Source organism: Carcharodon carcharias, chromosome 11 (genome assembly GCF_017639515.1).
Source record: "Carcharodon carcharias isolate sCarCar2 chromosome 11, sCarCar2.pri, whole genome shotgun sequence".
Taxonomy (NCBI): Eukaryota; Metazoa; Chordata; class Chondrichthyes; order Lamniformes; family Lamnidae; genus Carcharodon; species Carcharodon carcharias.
The window spans coordinates 43797186-43813406 of record NC_054477.1 but is presented as its reverse complement, the minus strand read 5'-3'; the positions used below and the strand labels follow the sequence as shown (position 1 = coordinate 43813406).

Genomic DNA, 16221 nt, shown 5'->3' with positions numbered 1-16221 from the left:
TACAAAGGAATTCACAATATCCCAGTCTATTTCATCCACCTATGCAGATCTGGGTTTGGCTTCTAGGGGACAAGGGCTACCCCATAAGAACTTGGCCAGTGACCCCTTCTGACATCAATAGCCAGTGGCAGAGAGAAACTACACTAGCAGCCATGTCATCACCAGGAACACCATCGAGCAGACCACTTGGCATTTTAAAAGTGAGAATCCAATGTCTTGATTGCTCAGGGTAAGCTCTCCAATATTCCCCAGCAAGGGTTTCAAGAATAGTTGCTGTGTGCTGCTTACTGCATAACATTGCACAGTGAAAGGGACTCCAGCTTGATGACGATGAGGCCATGGGCAAAGCCACAACTTCTGAGAAGGAAGAAGATGAGGAACATGAGGGTAAAGAAGAAGCCTATGTACATTCAGGCCTTTCCAATACAGATGAAGGTGATGAGCCCGACAATGGCAGAGCAGCAGGGAGGCAAGGACATGCCAGGACTGTCCTTGCCAGATGGGTCCTTGGGCAGAATAGATTTTTGTAAGGTTCTTCAAAATAATTAATGTATTCAGACAGTTCCTGGTGACCGCCACAGAAAGATCCAGGTACCATGATGTCAGAGTGTCTCAAGGGACTTCACAAGTGAGCAAAGCATCATCACATTGAAATAGCTACCCTCTCCATCATAAACACGGTTGTCAGCATCTTTCAGACGCGTGGTAATAAGTCCCTTTCATCCTGGCCCCTTCACATGAATGCCATTTGCCGTGAATGAGGCACCCCTGCCACCAAATAGACTGTCATCCATTCATATCCACAATACAGATAATGACACGAAGGAATGTGTTGAACCCTGTACATGCTGACACAAGTGTAAGTTACATCATTCATGCAGATATGGCATCTCATGCATGACGATTAGCCAGCTATGCCATGACAGCTCATTGAAAGAACTTGTCCTACAACCATTCTGTCCGGTGGTCCAGGTTAAGACTTGGGTGCCACATGCATCAGTTCTAGCTTAAATATACCTCTGCAAACCACGTAAACCACACCCTGTAACACTGGAAATGACAGTACAACCACTGTAGTGGCGACATCACACAACCTATTTAACTGGACCAGACGTGGCTTACCGAGCTGTACTGCTCAAACTAAGGTCAGAGTGCAAAGATACAGTCTAGGTGAATGTCCACCACCCAGCATTCATGCTTCAGATACACCTGCTGACCAGCATCTAGTCATGGAGTGGGATCATTAAGCCTCCATTAAAGTCACGCTTAGATGGAAACTGAAAGATACAGGGAACATCTTAGTTTCTGAGCCTTTGACCTGTGGACTCTTAAGTGATGCAACAGAGAAGGAAGAAGCTTTCATATGCCTCACCAATCAAGCTACATCATTGTTCCTGATGAAGACATGCTGAGATGCAACTCAGCATGTTGCCCTCAATATTACTGGTAAGAAGCTAACTCATATTTTTATCATTCCTTTTGAGCTCTCTATTGTACACGCACACACAGGGTCATGTAGAAGTGAAAAGAAATATATTGGACAAATGTTCAAATATGCTATATACAATATGAATACAGTAACCACAGTGAACCCATTAGTGCTCTAGGCTAGATAGTGCTCTGCGCTCATGTACACTCCAATGAAGTGCCCCCCGTGTTGCCTTTGAGGAGGTGGAGACAGGATGCTCAGCTCTTTGTCTAAAGGGCAATGAGGAGTGTGGTGGCCTGCCTCGTCATGCAGATACACATTGGGGACCTCTTTCACACTGTGGCCCCTGCATCTCTGCATAGGCAGCCATGGTCACTGGTACAGGTAGGCCAGATGAGGGTGCTGAGGAGCTCTCGACACCTTCACCCTCTTCAGTTACCTCCACAGCTCTGGGTTGAGCCTTCAGGTGGGGTTGATGGGGCTGGCTGCTGGTGTGCAGCAATCGTCCAATCCAGCAACTACTGAGCCAACAGTGTGACCAACTTGTTAAGGGTACACAGTTCTTCATGTATTCTATGGATGTCAGCGTTCATATTCTGAACAAATTGCTCCAGGCTACTGAACGACCCTTGCACCCTTTCCTGGCCAAGATGCTGCTCTTGCATCCAATTTAAGTGTTGCTGCATGTGTCTCTCCACGAGACTGGCCAATCTCTCATCATAAGAGCTCATGCGGCTGAGCCCCAGAGACAATGTGGAGCTCTTGACATTGATGGACTCCTCCATTCGCAGTCCAAGAGCTCCCACTGTTTCAGGGTACTCTGCCAGATGTTCACACATCTCCTGATTGGACAAACACCGTGCCCTAAAAGCTGACTCTCAAGACTCCATATTCCTGCCCTCTGGAGCATCGTCATGACTTTCCTTCCTCCTCCGAGGGGAACTGCGCACACATATCTCTGACTCTGACACCTCTCCCTGCACTCTGCTGTGATGACTTGCACCCTGTGCCACTGACTCTAAACATGCACTACATCCATCTGAAGTGCTTATATCTGAGATGGCAGTGAGCGCTAGTATGATGTGATGCTGCCTTCTTGGACATATCTTCCTCCTCTTGATGCCCGAGGGATGAAATGGACCTGAGTGAGAGCCAACAGCTTGAACCTGCAGGAGACACAAAATTAGATACTTAGGTATAGTCTTGCTCATAGTGATAGCACCCTCTGATGCACACCACTGCAGTAACCATGCTCCTGCTGCCTTTATGATGCAACCCCATCATTGCGCTTCCTCTCGTGCCAGAATCCCATTGTGCTCAGCAAAGTGACAGCATGACCTCCACCTTTACTGCCATGTGTCAAGGCAATCTCAACACCTCTTTTATCACCTGTTACTGGAGATTTACCATCACCAACAGCCAGCAGCTTCTGCACCCTGGCGCTCTCCAGGGCCATTTGTTCCATGGGTTGCATGGGCCTTAGGTGGCCTTTCGCACCCCCAGCCCGGGCCATCTCTCTGGTGTTTTCCACCCTTTTGTTCTGCAACCAAACATGAATTTATGTCACCGTCATATATAGCATGTGTAGATATATTTCTCTTCAATGCGTCAGCACATCATACAGCCTATTCACATCTGTTTTGCACGCAACTAAATGGGCTGTTTACACAATCGTCTGCTTCAGTATTGAAGATTGTATGATTGTATGTGCCGTGTCTCGCACCTTATCTGCAGCATGCATAATTGACCCTTGCCTTGGACCTCTGTATCTATGAGCCAAGCAACTCACCTTGCCAGAATACAAAATGTCACAGACTTTTGCGGCACTGAATCTACGATCTTTTGTTGTCGCTGGTGGCGCTCATCGCTGCCACAATCTGCACCCATACCTTCTTGCTTGTGGCAGGTGGGTTTTGATGGCCAGCTAGGTAAATGATGCCCCTTAGCCTTTGGACTTCCTCTCCTAAGACCTCCAGGCCCCGGTCAGAAAGTCTAGCCCCTTCCCTTAAGATGTGCCTAATCTGTGCAACATTCTATGAATTAATATGTTAATTAATGAAAACGTATGGTGAGAAGGCTCATGAGCAACTCATAATTCATTGCTTAATTCACTTTTGTGTGCTTACATGCCCTAATCATGCACATCGTCTCATCTATGAATACACTTAACAGTATGGTTGAGAGAAGGGCTCTGCATAAATGTTTGGTGCCATGTATGTTGTGGATGTCACTCCAAGATGACATGCTGTGCTCTTGGACAACTGACGTCCCTACTGGCTTACTCTGTCTTATTCAGACTGTTATGCCACTACACTGCAAATTTGATGGACCTGGTCAAGGGTCCACAGTGTGGACACATCCTGAGAGATGAGTGACAATAGGGCGTGGATGGGCTAATGAGCATGGTAATGTTGTTCATTCATCCACTGAATCAAGCCAGCTTACTGATTCACTGCGTTTTATTTGCATCAAATTGTGGTAGCAAGACAATGCCACCTCCATGGCTATGTCTTGGGAATCGCTCAGTGGTTTAGTTCAGCACACTTTTCATTAGGAAGCATCAAAGACAATTCCCCCATAGGGAAAGCCCATGATGCTTTTGGATAATCTAAAAGTTGGACAACATTGGCCACTCCACAACATCTCCTCCAAGGTTCACAACTTGCTCCATTCACCAGAACTGAAACTTCAAGGGAGCGCTTTATATATGTGTCCAGGCGCCCGACCTGCACAAGGGCATCTCTGGACCCTCCCCACTCCAGGACCCGCCCTAACCCGTTTTACAGCGCCCCCCCCCCTACCAAAATCCGACCTGCAGGTGGCCATTCTTAAAGATTGGGTACACTGAGCTAGGAAATCTCCCGACTCGGCAAACCCAACTGGGGACAAAAATGCTGGCCTTAAGTGCGAATCTATTTAAAATCTTACTAAGGCCTCAGTTGGCATACTGGGCGGAATTTAATCCAGGAGAGACGGTCATAATGGCAAACCCAGAAGTTGGCAGGATTCCTGAGTGGATCAGAAGGAGCCAGCTGACCAGAATCACGCAGTGCCAGCCGATTAGGCGAATGGACACAAGTGGCCCATCCAATTACTTGGTAGGGATGGGCACTTTTGTTGCTTCTGCCTCTCCAATAATGGTTATCTGGTGCCTGCAGATGCCTCCCTCGGCGCTGCTCACTCACTGCTCATGCGTAAAACAATATTGGGTTTCTGTCTTCCATGGGTCCAATTTCAGCTCTTTTATTGGTTGCTGCCCTTGAATTTAAAGTACCAATGTATGCCCCTCACCCTGTACCATTTGGTCTTTCCCCTTTGATCCATGCCCCTCAGCTTGTATCATCAGGCCTTGCCCCACTGATATATGCTCCTCAGCCTGCAACTTTACGAATTCCTGTCCTCATGTGGAAGGCAGCTGCAAAATGGCTGACACCTCAGTGCAACACTGCCAGCTTTCACTGGTCGGGGATCTGATTTCTTATAAACCTGCTTGCCACTTGCTTAATCCAAAAAGGTGGGTTGGATTGCTTTCAGCAACATGCAGCTGTCTCTTAACTACCTCCTGAACAATCCTAATTGGATTTCTCCACCACGTTCATGTGGGTTTGCTGCTTTCCCACCAGATGTTTAATTCGGCTGTCAGTTTCCACCGTCAGGATTCCAATCCACCCACTCCCCATGCGATTCTATGGCCCCTCCCGCCACAAATCCTGCTTCAACAGGTTGCATTAAATTTTGCCGCCTTTGTACAGATTTGGGGCCCACACAGTAGGAATAATGTTAAAATAACAGAGGGAGTACAGTGCAGATTCAGTGCTGTCTAATACACACAATATAAAAATGAAGAATAGGGGCTGTGTCCATTGGAATAGAGGAGATTGTAGATGAGTTTATAAAGGTGTTTAAAGCCATGCTGAAACAGGGTAATTGCAGATTGGAACCTAAATTTGTTGCACCTCAAACCAACATGATTCCACAGCGTGCAATAACGGTGAGAAAATGGAGAGGTCCAAGTACTGGACGAAATTTGTCCTCATGCCTTGCCATCATAACTCAGGCAGTCTATACTCGTACAGCTGGCTTGTCTGGGCGTAACCAATTTTAGCTGGTTCTAAGGTCTGCAGGTCAGGGTGAGAAGGGAATCAGTGGGGTATGAGTACAGTCCAACAGTCAACATTATTGTTTTATGGACCCGGAAATAAACACAACTGTTCTGATCGAGTTCACTAAAACAAACTTCCAAAAGATTTTGTGGCCTTTTTTTGAGTGGCCTCCTGTGTGGGGAATATCAAGATAACATCAGGCAGAAAACGTTAGACGAGTAAACTGAACTACTGGTAAAGAACTGCTGGTTAGGCCATCGCAAGCTTAAACTAGTCTTAACAAATTTAAGAGTTTGGATTTGTAATTGATGATATATGGAAATGGGGACTGTGCTCATTTCAGGCGCCCACCTAAAAAAAAATCGCAACCAATTTAGCAGCGGTCCGATTGCTTTTGCAGACTGGGCGTAGGCCTCTGCACTGGCAACGTTGAGCCTCTTTTATGCGTGAGAAACAGGTGCAATGATATTGATTTTCAGCCCTCGGTTTCCAGTGATTCAGGTGTCTAAAACAAAGGGACATAGGTATTAGATTAAATGTAAGAGATTTAAGGTAGGGAGCAGCAGAAACTATTTTATAAAGGGCATTGTGAGACATTGATTGCATTCTAAAATTAGTGACCGAAGCAAGGACCATGGCCCAGAATTTTATTAATATTAGTTATATCACCTAAACACCAATATTTAAAAAATGTTATATCTGCCATTCATTTCCAGAGGGAGTTTCACTTAAGCCTGATGGTATACCTTTTGCAATTCACTTGGTTCCGGTGTAAGTCATGCTTAAAACTAGTGAGAGTGACTTAGCCTTCAGGAAACTTCAGTATAGAAGTGCTCAAGTCTTTTCAGCCCACTCCGTTCTTTAAGAGAACACTTGGGGACTGCAAAGGATTACTGCAGTGAATATTATTCATCATATTTTGATCAAATCTCCTTCAGGGCATTTCTGATCATCATCTTCAGTGCATTGGGACAGCTTCAAGAGCAGTAGTGTACTGCTCTACCCACTGGGCAAATGACATGGTACCACCAACAACAAAAGCTACTACTTAAATTTATATCGCACCTTTAAAGTAATATAAGATCCCAAGGTGCTTCACAAAAGCATTATAAAGCAAAGTATGAAACTGAGACTTTTTTTATTCTTTAATGGAATGTGAGCATCACCGGTAAGACCAACATTTGTTTCCCATCCCTAATTTTCCTTGAGAAGGTGGTGGTGAGCCACCTCCTTGAACTTCTAGAGTCCATGTTGTGTTAGAAAGGGAGTCCTGGGCCTTTGATCCAGCGGTAGTGAAGGAATCGTGATATAGTTCCAAGTCAGGGTGGTGTGTGGCTTGGAGGGGAACCTGTAGGTGGTGGTGTTCCCATAAATCTGTTGTCCTTGCCCTTCTAGATAGTAAGTGTCATGAGTTTGGAAAGAGCTGTCGAAGGAGTGTTGGTGAATTGCTGTGGTGCACCTTTTATATGGAACACACTGCTGCCACTATGCGTCAGTGGTGGAAGAAGTGAATATTTTAAGTGGTGGATAGGGTGCCAGTCAAGTAAACCACTTTGTCCTAGTTGGTGTCGAGTTTGTTGAGTGTTATTGGAGCCACACTCATCCAGGCAAGTGGAGAATATTCCATCACAGTGCTGGCTTGTGCCATGTAGATGGTGGACAGGCTTTGGGGAGCCAGGGGGTGAGTTATTCGCATCAGAATTCCCAGACCTAGATTTTCACCATGTTGAAGAGTCTCTCCATCAAAATGACAGAGGAGCCTGGAAATTTTAAGTCCAACCCATGAACATGGCATTTCCTATATTTGTGGGGGTGGGTCTGGAGTTGGGCCATGGGATTTTGGTAGCCAGGAGTGTGAAACCTGGAGTGTGCAGATTAGACCAGGTAAGAGCAGGTCTGAACTTGGTAACTTAACGGATTTGTTTGGATAGCCAGGGTACCCCTTTGGAGAAGTAAGGTAGCCCTTTGGATATGGCCCCAGATACATTTGGGAGAGGTAAGGCACCCTTTGGGATTGTTAAAATTAAACGTGATTGTGCATAAAAAGTGCATAAACTCATTAGAACCGTCAAAGCTACCAGGGAGCTATCAAAGCAGTCATGGAACTGTCAAAGCTGTCAAGGAGCAGTCAGTGCTGTCAAGGAACTGTCATAGGATACTAGGTGAGTTGGCTTGGAGGCGAGTAAGGGCGAAGGGTGGTGGGTGGGGGGCATTGGTTGACAGGGGTTGACACTAAATTGACATGGGTCAATTAGGGGCTATGGGAATCTGAGTGGCATAGATAGTATGGAGGGGCATGAGGGTGGATAGAGGGGCATGGTTTGGCATAGAGGTTATGAGGCGCCATGGAAGTGGGTGGGGGGCATAAGTTAGCATAGGTTGGCATGGATGGAACACGGGGAGTTTATGGGAGGGTGGAGTGAGGGCTGGAGGGCTATTTTTTGTTTTAATCTTTTCCTTAATTCAACAAAACGCTGATGCACAGAGGCAGGCATTCCGCCCAGCTTGCCTTCACAACCGGCAGCCTCTGCACTCGTTTCAGGGAGGCAGCCTGACTTCTAATCCAGCCCATCTCCCGGAACGAAAATCCCAGCTGTAGGTGACCATTCGAAGATCGGGTTCACAGAGCCAGGAATTCTTGTCTCTGCGCATCCGACCCAGGAGCGAAAGTCTGGGTCCCAGTCTTTGACCTTGTAGCCGTTGGTGGCTGGTCCAATTCAGTTTCTGGTCAATGGTAATCCCCATGATAATGGGGGATTCAGCGAAGTTAAAGCCATTGAATGTCAAGGGGAGATGGTTATATTATCTCTTGTTGGAGATGGTCATTGCCTGAGACTCTGACACGAATGTTACTTGCCACTTTTGAGACTAAGCCTGAATATTGTCCAAGCCTTGCTGCATATGAGCGTGAACTGTTTCAGTATGTGAGGAGTTGGGAATGGTACTGAACGTTGTGCAATGGTACATTGGACATTTTACTGAGGCGATAGTGGCATAGTGGTAATGTCACTCGACTGATAATCCAGATAATCCAGGCTAATGTTCTAGAGCATGGGTTCAAATCCCACCATGGTAGATGGTGGAATTTCCCCCTGATCTCTGTTTGACGTCAATTTTGCCAGGGTGTCTTGTTGCCACACTCGGTCAAATGCTGCCTTGATGTCGGGGCAGTCACTCTCATCTCCCCTCTTGAGTTCAGTTCGTTTGTCCACGTTTGGTCCAAGGCTGTAATGAAGTCAGGAACCAAGTGGCCCTGATGGAACACAAGCTGACTATTAGCAGGTTATTGCTGTGTAAGTGCCTCTTGATAGTACTGTCAGTGACCCTTTCCATCATTTTGCTGATGATCGAGCGTCAACTGTTGTGGCAGTAATTTGCTGGGTCGGATTTGTCATGCTTTTTGTGAACAGTACATACCTAGACAATTTTCCAGATTGCCAGGTGGGTACCAGTGTTGTATCTGTACTGGAACAGCTTGGCTACTGAACAGCCTTCAGTACTATTCCCGGAATGTTGTCAGGGCCCATAGCCTTTGCAGTATTCAGTGCCTTCAGCCGTTTCTTGATGTCACATGGAGTGAATTGAATTGGCTGAAAACTGGCATCTATGATGCTGGGGATCTCATGAGGCTGCCAAGATTGGTCATCCATCTGGCACTTCTGGCTAAAGATGTTTGCAAATGCTTCAGCCTTGTCTTTTGCTGATGTGCTGGGCTGCCCCACCACTGAGGATGGAGATATTTGTGGAGCCGCCTCCTCTAGTTGTTTAATTGTCCACCACCATTCACTACTTGATGTGGCAGGACAGCAGAGCTTAGATCTGATCTGTTGGTTGTGGGATCCCTTAGCTCTGTCTGTTGCATGCTGCTTCCACTTTTTGGCATTCAAGTCGTCCTGTGTTATAGCTTCACCAGGTGTTAGTGCCACGTGACATGATGGAGGCTATGCTGAGTGTGTGAGACAGGACTTTTTGTTTTCACAAGGACTGCGCAGTGGCACACCATAAGACCAAAAGACATAGGAGCAGAAATTAGGCCATTCAGCCCATCGAGCCTGCTCCGCCATTCAGTCATGGCTGATAAGTTTCCCAACCCCATTCTCCCGCCTTCTCCTCATAACCTTTGATCCCCTTACCAATCAAGAGCCTATCTATCTCGGTCTTAAATACACTCAATGGCCTGGCCTCCACAGCTTTCTGTGGCAATGAATTCCATAGATTCACCACTCTCTGACTAAAGAGGTTTCTCCTCATCTCTGTTATAAAAGGTCTTCCCTTTACTCTGAGGCTGTGCCCTTGGGTCCTAGTCTCTCCTACTATTGGAAACATCTTCCCCACGTCCACTCTATCCAGGCCTTTCAGTATTCTGTAAGTTTCAATCAGATCCCCCCTCATCCTTCTAAACTCCATCGAGTATAGACCCAGAGTCCTCAAACGTTCCTCATATGTTAATCCTTTCATTCCTGGGATCATTCTCGTGAACCTCCTCTGGACCGTCTTCAGGGCCAGCACATTCTTCCTGAGATATGGGGCCCAAAATGCTCACAATATTCTAAATGTGGTCGAACCAGAGCCTTATAAAGCCTCAGCAGCACATCCCTGCTTTTATATTCTAGTCCTCTTGAAATAAATGCCAACGTTGCATTTGCCTTCCTAACTACCGACTCAACCTGCAAGTTAACCTTAAGAGAATCCTGGACTAGGACTCCCAAGTCCCTTTGCACTCCAGATTTCTGAATTCTCTCCCCATTTAGAAAATAGTCTATGCCTCTATTCTTCCTACCAAAGTGCATACCCTCTCACTTCCCCACATTGTATTCCATCTGCCACTTCTTTGCCCATTCTCCTAACTTGTCCAAATCCTTCTGCAGCCTCCCCGCCTCCTCAATACTACCTGTCCCTCCACCTATCTTTGTATCATCTGCAAACTTAGCCAGGATGCCCTCAGTTCCTTCATCTAGATCATTAATGTATAAAGTGAAAAGTTGTAGTCCCAACACTGACCCCTGCGGAACTCCACTAGTCACTGTCCGCCATCCTGAGAAGGGCCCTCTTATCCCCACTCTCTGCCTCTTGCCAGAGAGCCAATCTTCTATCCATGCTAGTACCTTGCCTCTAACACCATGGGCTCTTATCTTACTGAGCAGCCTCCTGTGCGGCACCTTGTCAAAGGCCTTCTGGAAGTCCAAGTAGATAACATCCTTTGGCTCTCCTTTGTCTAACCTACTCGTTACCTTCTCAAAGAATTCTAACAGATTTGTCAGGCATGACCTCCCCTTGATGAAACCATGCTGACTTTGCCTGATTTTACCATGCATTTCCAAGTATTCTGAAATCTCATCCTTAATAATGGACTCTAAAATCTTACCAATGACTGAGGTCAGGCTAATCAGCCTGTAACTTTCTGTCTTTTGCCTCACTCCCTTCTTAAACAGAGAGGTTATATTAGTGATTTTCCAGTCCTCTGGGACCCTACCTGACTCCAGTGATTCCTGAAAGATCGCCACTAACGCCTCCACTATCTCTTCAGCTATCTCCTTCAGAACTCTGGGGTGTAATCCATCTGGTCCAGGTGATTTATCCACCTTCAGACCTTTCAGTTTTCTCAGCACCTTCTCCTTGGAAATGGCCACCTTACTCACCTCTGCCCCCGACTCTCTTGAACTTTGGGGATGTCACTCGTGTCTTCCACTGAAGACTGACGCAAAGTACCTATTCAGTTCCTCCGCCATTTCTTTGTTCCCCACTACTACTTCTCCAGCGTCATTTTCTAGCAGCCCAATGTCCACTTTTGCCTCTCTCTTACCCTTTATATATCTAAAAAAAAACTCTTGCAATCTTCTTCTATATTACTGGCTAGTTTACCCTTATATTTAATATTCTCCCTCCTTATTTCTTTTTTAGTTGTCCTCTGTTGGTCTTTGTAGGCTTCCCAATCCCCTGGTTTCCCACTGCTCTTCACCGCATTGTATGCTTTCTCTTCAGCTTTTATGCTGTCCCTGACTTCCCTTGTCAGCCATGGTTGCCTCGTCCTTCCTTTAGTATGCTTCATCTTCCTAGGGATGAATTTTTGCTGTGTCTCCCAAATTACTCCCAGCAACTCCGCCAATGCTGTTCCACTGTCTTTCACCTACCAATACTGTCATGGACGGATGCATCTATCACAGCTAGATTGATGAGGACAAAGTCTAGTAGCATATTCCCTTTTGCTGGTTCCCTCATTGCCTGCTGCGGGCCCAGTCTGGCAGATATGCCCTTCAGAACTTAGCCAGTTCGGTCAGTAGCGGTACTACCAAGCCACTCTTGGTAATGGGCATTGAAGCCCCCCCACTCAGAGTACATTCTGTGCCATAGCCAACCTCAGTGCTTCTTCCAAGTAGTGATCAACATGGAAGAATACTGATTCATCAGCTGATTGAGTTGATAATCAGTGGGAGATATTAGGTTACATCATCAAAACCTTGACCAAACAGGTAGTTTTTAAGGAGTGTCTTAAAGGAGGAAAGAGAGATAGATAGGTGGAGAGGTGTGGGGAGGGAATTCCAGAGCTTAGGGCTTGGACAACTGAAGGTATGGCCAGCATTGATGGAGTGATTAAAATCAGGGATGCTCAAGAGGCCAGAATTAGAAGAGCACAGAGTTGTGAGATTGTAGGAGGTTACACAAATAAAAAGGCGCAAAACCATGGAAGGATTTGAAAACCGTGATGGGGAATTTTAAAATCAAGATGTTGCTTGGCCAGAGGCCAGTAAGCAAGCCCACCAGTGATAGGTGAACAAGACTTGGTGCAAGTTAGGATAAATGCAGCAGAGTTTTGGATGAGCTCAAGTTTACAGAGCGGAGAATGCGGAAGATCAGCCAGGAGTGAGTTGGAACAGTCAATTCTAGAGGTAACAAATATGTGAATGAGAGTTTCAGCAGCAGATGAGCTGAGGCATGAGCAAAGTTTGGTGAAGTTACAGTGATGGAAATTGTTGGTTTTGATGATGGTACAAATAAGTGGTCAGAAGCTCATCTCGAGGTCAGATTTTCTGGTTTAGTGTCAGACAGTTGCCAAGGAGAGGGATGAAGTTGGTAGCTCAGGAAAGGAGTTTGGAAATGGCTTCAGTCTTCCCACTACTGGAGGAAAAATAAAGAAAAATTGATAATGTACCAATTTTTTTATAGGTCCTGGAAGCAAATCCAGGAAGAAGTGGAAGACAAGAGGAACAGACTCCTGAGTCTGTGAGCTAGCATGTCAGTCAGGAATGTTACTCATGTTTCTTGCAGGGAGGTTGCACAGATGTCACACCAAGTTCGCTGAACAGTGCCACATCAGCACCAACTCCATCACCCTCCTTCATCACTGTCTCAGGCTGAACCAGATTGTTCACATTTCCAGCAACCTATTTGTGTCTGTTTAAACAGTGCATAAGAAGTGAATTGCAGTAAAATAAAATTTTCTAGTAGTGTAACAATGGTATAGGTGCTGCAGGTAACAAGGAAATTCAGAGTCAATGCTTTAAGTTAATGAAGTCTGTCAAAATTATTCAAAAGTTAGATTTTGCTCTCAACTCAACAGGCATATCTCTGTACTACCCACAACTAAGAAAAGCCCTAGATAGCATCTTAAGGCACCTCGACAAAGAAGTTGGGCGTTGTATGATGTTGACCAATACACAGATATTGAACAAAGAACCTGAAGACATGATCACGTAAGCAAGCATATAATTCACACAGAATTCTGTTTTCATTTAATGGTGAAAGGATGGGGCTGATTTTATGTACTGGTGGACATCAGTTCCAAATGGTTCAAAACTGGTGCAAATTTTAACCATGATAAAATGCTAATAGCACTCAATTTTTGTGGTCAAATTATTTGTATATATACTCACAGTTTAAGGTGCAGGTTTGAACATTTGTAAGGTGTGCACTAGTAATTAGAATGGAAAATTGCATGGTGTTGAAGTTTAAAAGGATGGGGCAAAGTAAAGACAAGTGGCAGATAGGCCAGAGCTTACTGTCATCGGCTGTACCAGCACAATGCATTTGAAAATTGAGTGACTTGTACAAGCAATTCTTCTCTTAACAGCTGTAACAGATATCAGCCAGATCCTTGCACTCTTTGTCTCTAGAGACGTTTTTTTTTACATATAATTGCTGTGTGCCGACATTGTCTATTACCATATTTTCCCTCCCTTGGGAGAAAGAATTACACCTGGGAAAATGTCAAAGTCCTTTGGGTAATACCATGATATCATTTAGCATAGTCGCCTAGAGACTGTCCTCTGTGATTCACCTTATTTGTAAATTGGGTTTCAATGTATGTGGAAGATGCCTCATTTGAACGATAAAGTGACCCTACAAAGAAGGCAACTTTACTCTCCTCTCTTTAAACCCAAACCCATACATTATTCTGAGTCAAAACGATTAACAGGAACCTGATCACAGGCCTCTCAATGTTATGTTACAATCTTTGGCATGAAGTATATAAGTGGAGCCTAAACTGATTTACCATCCAGTTCATCTCTCAATCTGAGATGAACCCTAGCCTTTACATATTCATTAATCTCCCATTGATTTTTGGAAATTAAACAAATATTCACAATGGCTGTTAATTAATCCGTTGAGAATATGTATTTATATGTACATTCAGAAACATTTCTGAAGTCATTTGTGTTTTTTTAATTCCAGTATCAATTTTATTATATTTCATGTATTAAATATGACAGCTTACACTATTTTGCTCAATTTTTACCTGTATGGAAAGGAACACTAGGGACATTTTGAGGACTTCTCCATGCTAGTAGTGCCCCCAAAAAGGTGGGATTTACTTACCGCCCTGTTTCTGCTGATAATTTGGTACTACAAAAAGAAATAAGAACTTTCTTGTGGGACTTCCCTTTGGCCGGACTGCCTGCTGAAATTGTGTGGAGTGTGCACGGAGCATAGCATTCATATGAAAATACGAATTAGGAGCAGGAGTAGGCCACTCAGCCCCTCAAGCCTGCTTCACCATTCAATAAGACCCTGATCTGAATGTAACCTCAACCCCACATTCCTGCCTATCCCCGATAACCTTTCACCTCCTTGTTAGCCAAAAATCTATCTAGTTCTGCCTTAAAAATATTGAAAGACTCTGCTTCCACTGCCTTTTGAGGAAGAGAATTCCAAAGACACTCATCCCTCAGGGAGAAAAAATTTCTCCTAATCTCTGTTTTAAATGAGTGACCCCTTATTTTTAAACTTTGACCCCCACCCCCCCCCGCAGTTCTAGATTCTCCCACAAGAGAAAACATCCTCTGCACATCCACCCTGTCAAGACCCCTCAAGATCTTAAAGGTATCAATTAAGTCGCCTCTTACTCTTCTAAATTCCAGTGGATACAAGCCTAACTTGTCAAACCCTTCCTCATAAGACAACCCGCCCATTCCTGGTATTGGTCTAGTAAACCTTCTCGGAACTGCTTCTAATGCATTTACTGCTTTCTTTAAAAAAGGGGACCAGTACTGTGCACAATACTCCAGGTGTGGTCTCACCAATGCCCTGTAAAATTGAAGCATAACCTCCCTACTTTTGTAATCAATTTCCCTCACAGTAAATGATAACATTCTATTAGCTTTCCTAATCACCTACTGTACCTGCATACTAACCTTTTGTGTTTCATGCACTCGGACACCCGGGTCCACCTGAATCTCAGATCTCTGCAATTTCTCACCATTTAGATAATAAGCTTTTTTATCCTTCCTGCCAAAATTAATGATTTTATGTTTGCCCACATTTTACCCCATTTGCCAGGTCTTTGCCCACCCACTTAACCTAACTGTGCCACTTTGGAGCCTACTTACGTCATCTTCACAATTTACTTTCCTACCTATCTTTGTGTCGTCAGCAAATTTAGCAACCATTCCTTTGGTCCCTTCATCAAAATCATTTACATAAATTGTAAAAAGTTGAGGCCCCAGCGCTGATCCCTATGGCACACCACTTGTCACATCCTGCCAACCAGAAAAAGACCCATTTATGCCAACTCTGCTTCCTGTTAGCTAACCAATCTTCTATCCATGCCAATATGTTACCCCCTACACCACAAGCCTTTATTTTCTGCAATAACCTTTGATGTGAAGCTTTATCAAATGCCCTCTGGAAATCTCAGTACAGTACATCCACCGGTTCCCCTTTATCCACAGCACATGTGAGTCCATCAAAGAACTCCAATAAATTCTTTAAACCTGATTTCCCTTTTACAAAGCCATGTTGACTCTGCCTAATGGCCTTGAATTTTTCTAAGTGCTTTGCTATAACATCTTTAATAACAGCTTCTAACATTTTCCCTATAACAGGTGTTAGGCTAACTAGCCTATAGTTTCTTGCTTTCTGTCTCCCTCCCTTTTTGAATAAAGAAGTTACATTCACTATTTTCCAATATAATGGAACCTTCCCTGAATCTAGGGAATTTTGGAAAATTAAAACCAGTGCATCAACTAGCTCAAGAGCCACTTCTTTCAAGACCTTGGGGTGAAGTCCATCTGGACCTGGGGATTTGTCAGCCCGTAGCCCCAACAATTTGCTCAATACCACTTCCTCGATGATTGTAATTTCCCCGAGTTCTTCCCTCCCTTTCAGCTCCTGATTTACAGCTATTTCCAGATGTTACTTGTGTCTTCCTAGAGAAGACCAAAGCAAAATACCTGTTTAATTCATCTGCAATCT

At 44.8% G+C, this 16221-nt stretch overlaps 1 protein-coding gene across 6 annotated transcripts in view; it reads left to right on the top strand.

The window, feature by feature from the left end:
* The window catches only part of LOC121284064 (protein furry homolog), a 520851-nt gene that overhangs the window by 227369 nt on the left and 277261 nt on the right, over positions 1–16221 (top strand). For all 6 annotated transcript variants that reach the window (XR_005944426.1, XM_041199077.1, XM_041199078.1 and 3 more), the window contains exon 16: positions 13091–13223. Coding sequence is in view for 5 of the 6 variants with exons in the window: in XM_041199077.1 (XP_041055011.1) it covers positions 13091–13223 (133 nt within the window). In the remaining variant the exon portion in view is untranslated. The remainder of the gene's footprint in view (positions 1–13090; positions 13224–16221) is intronic.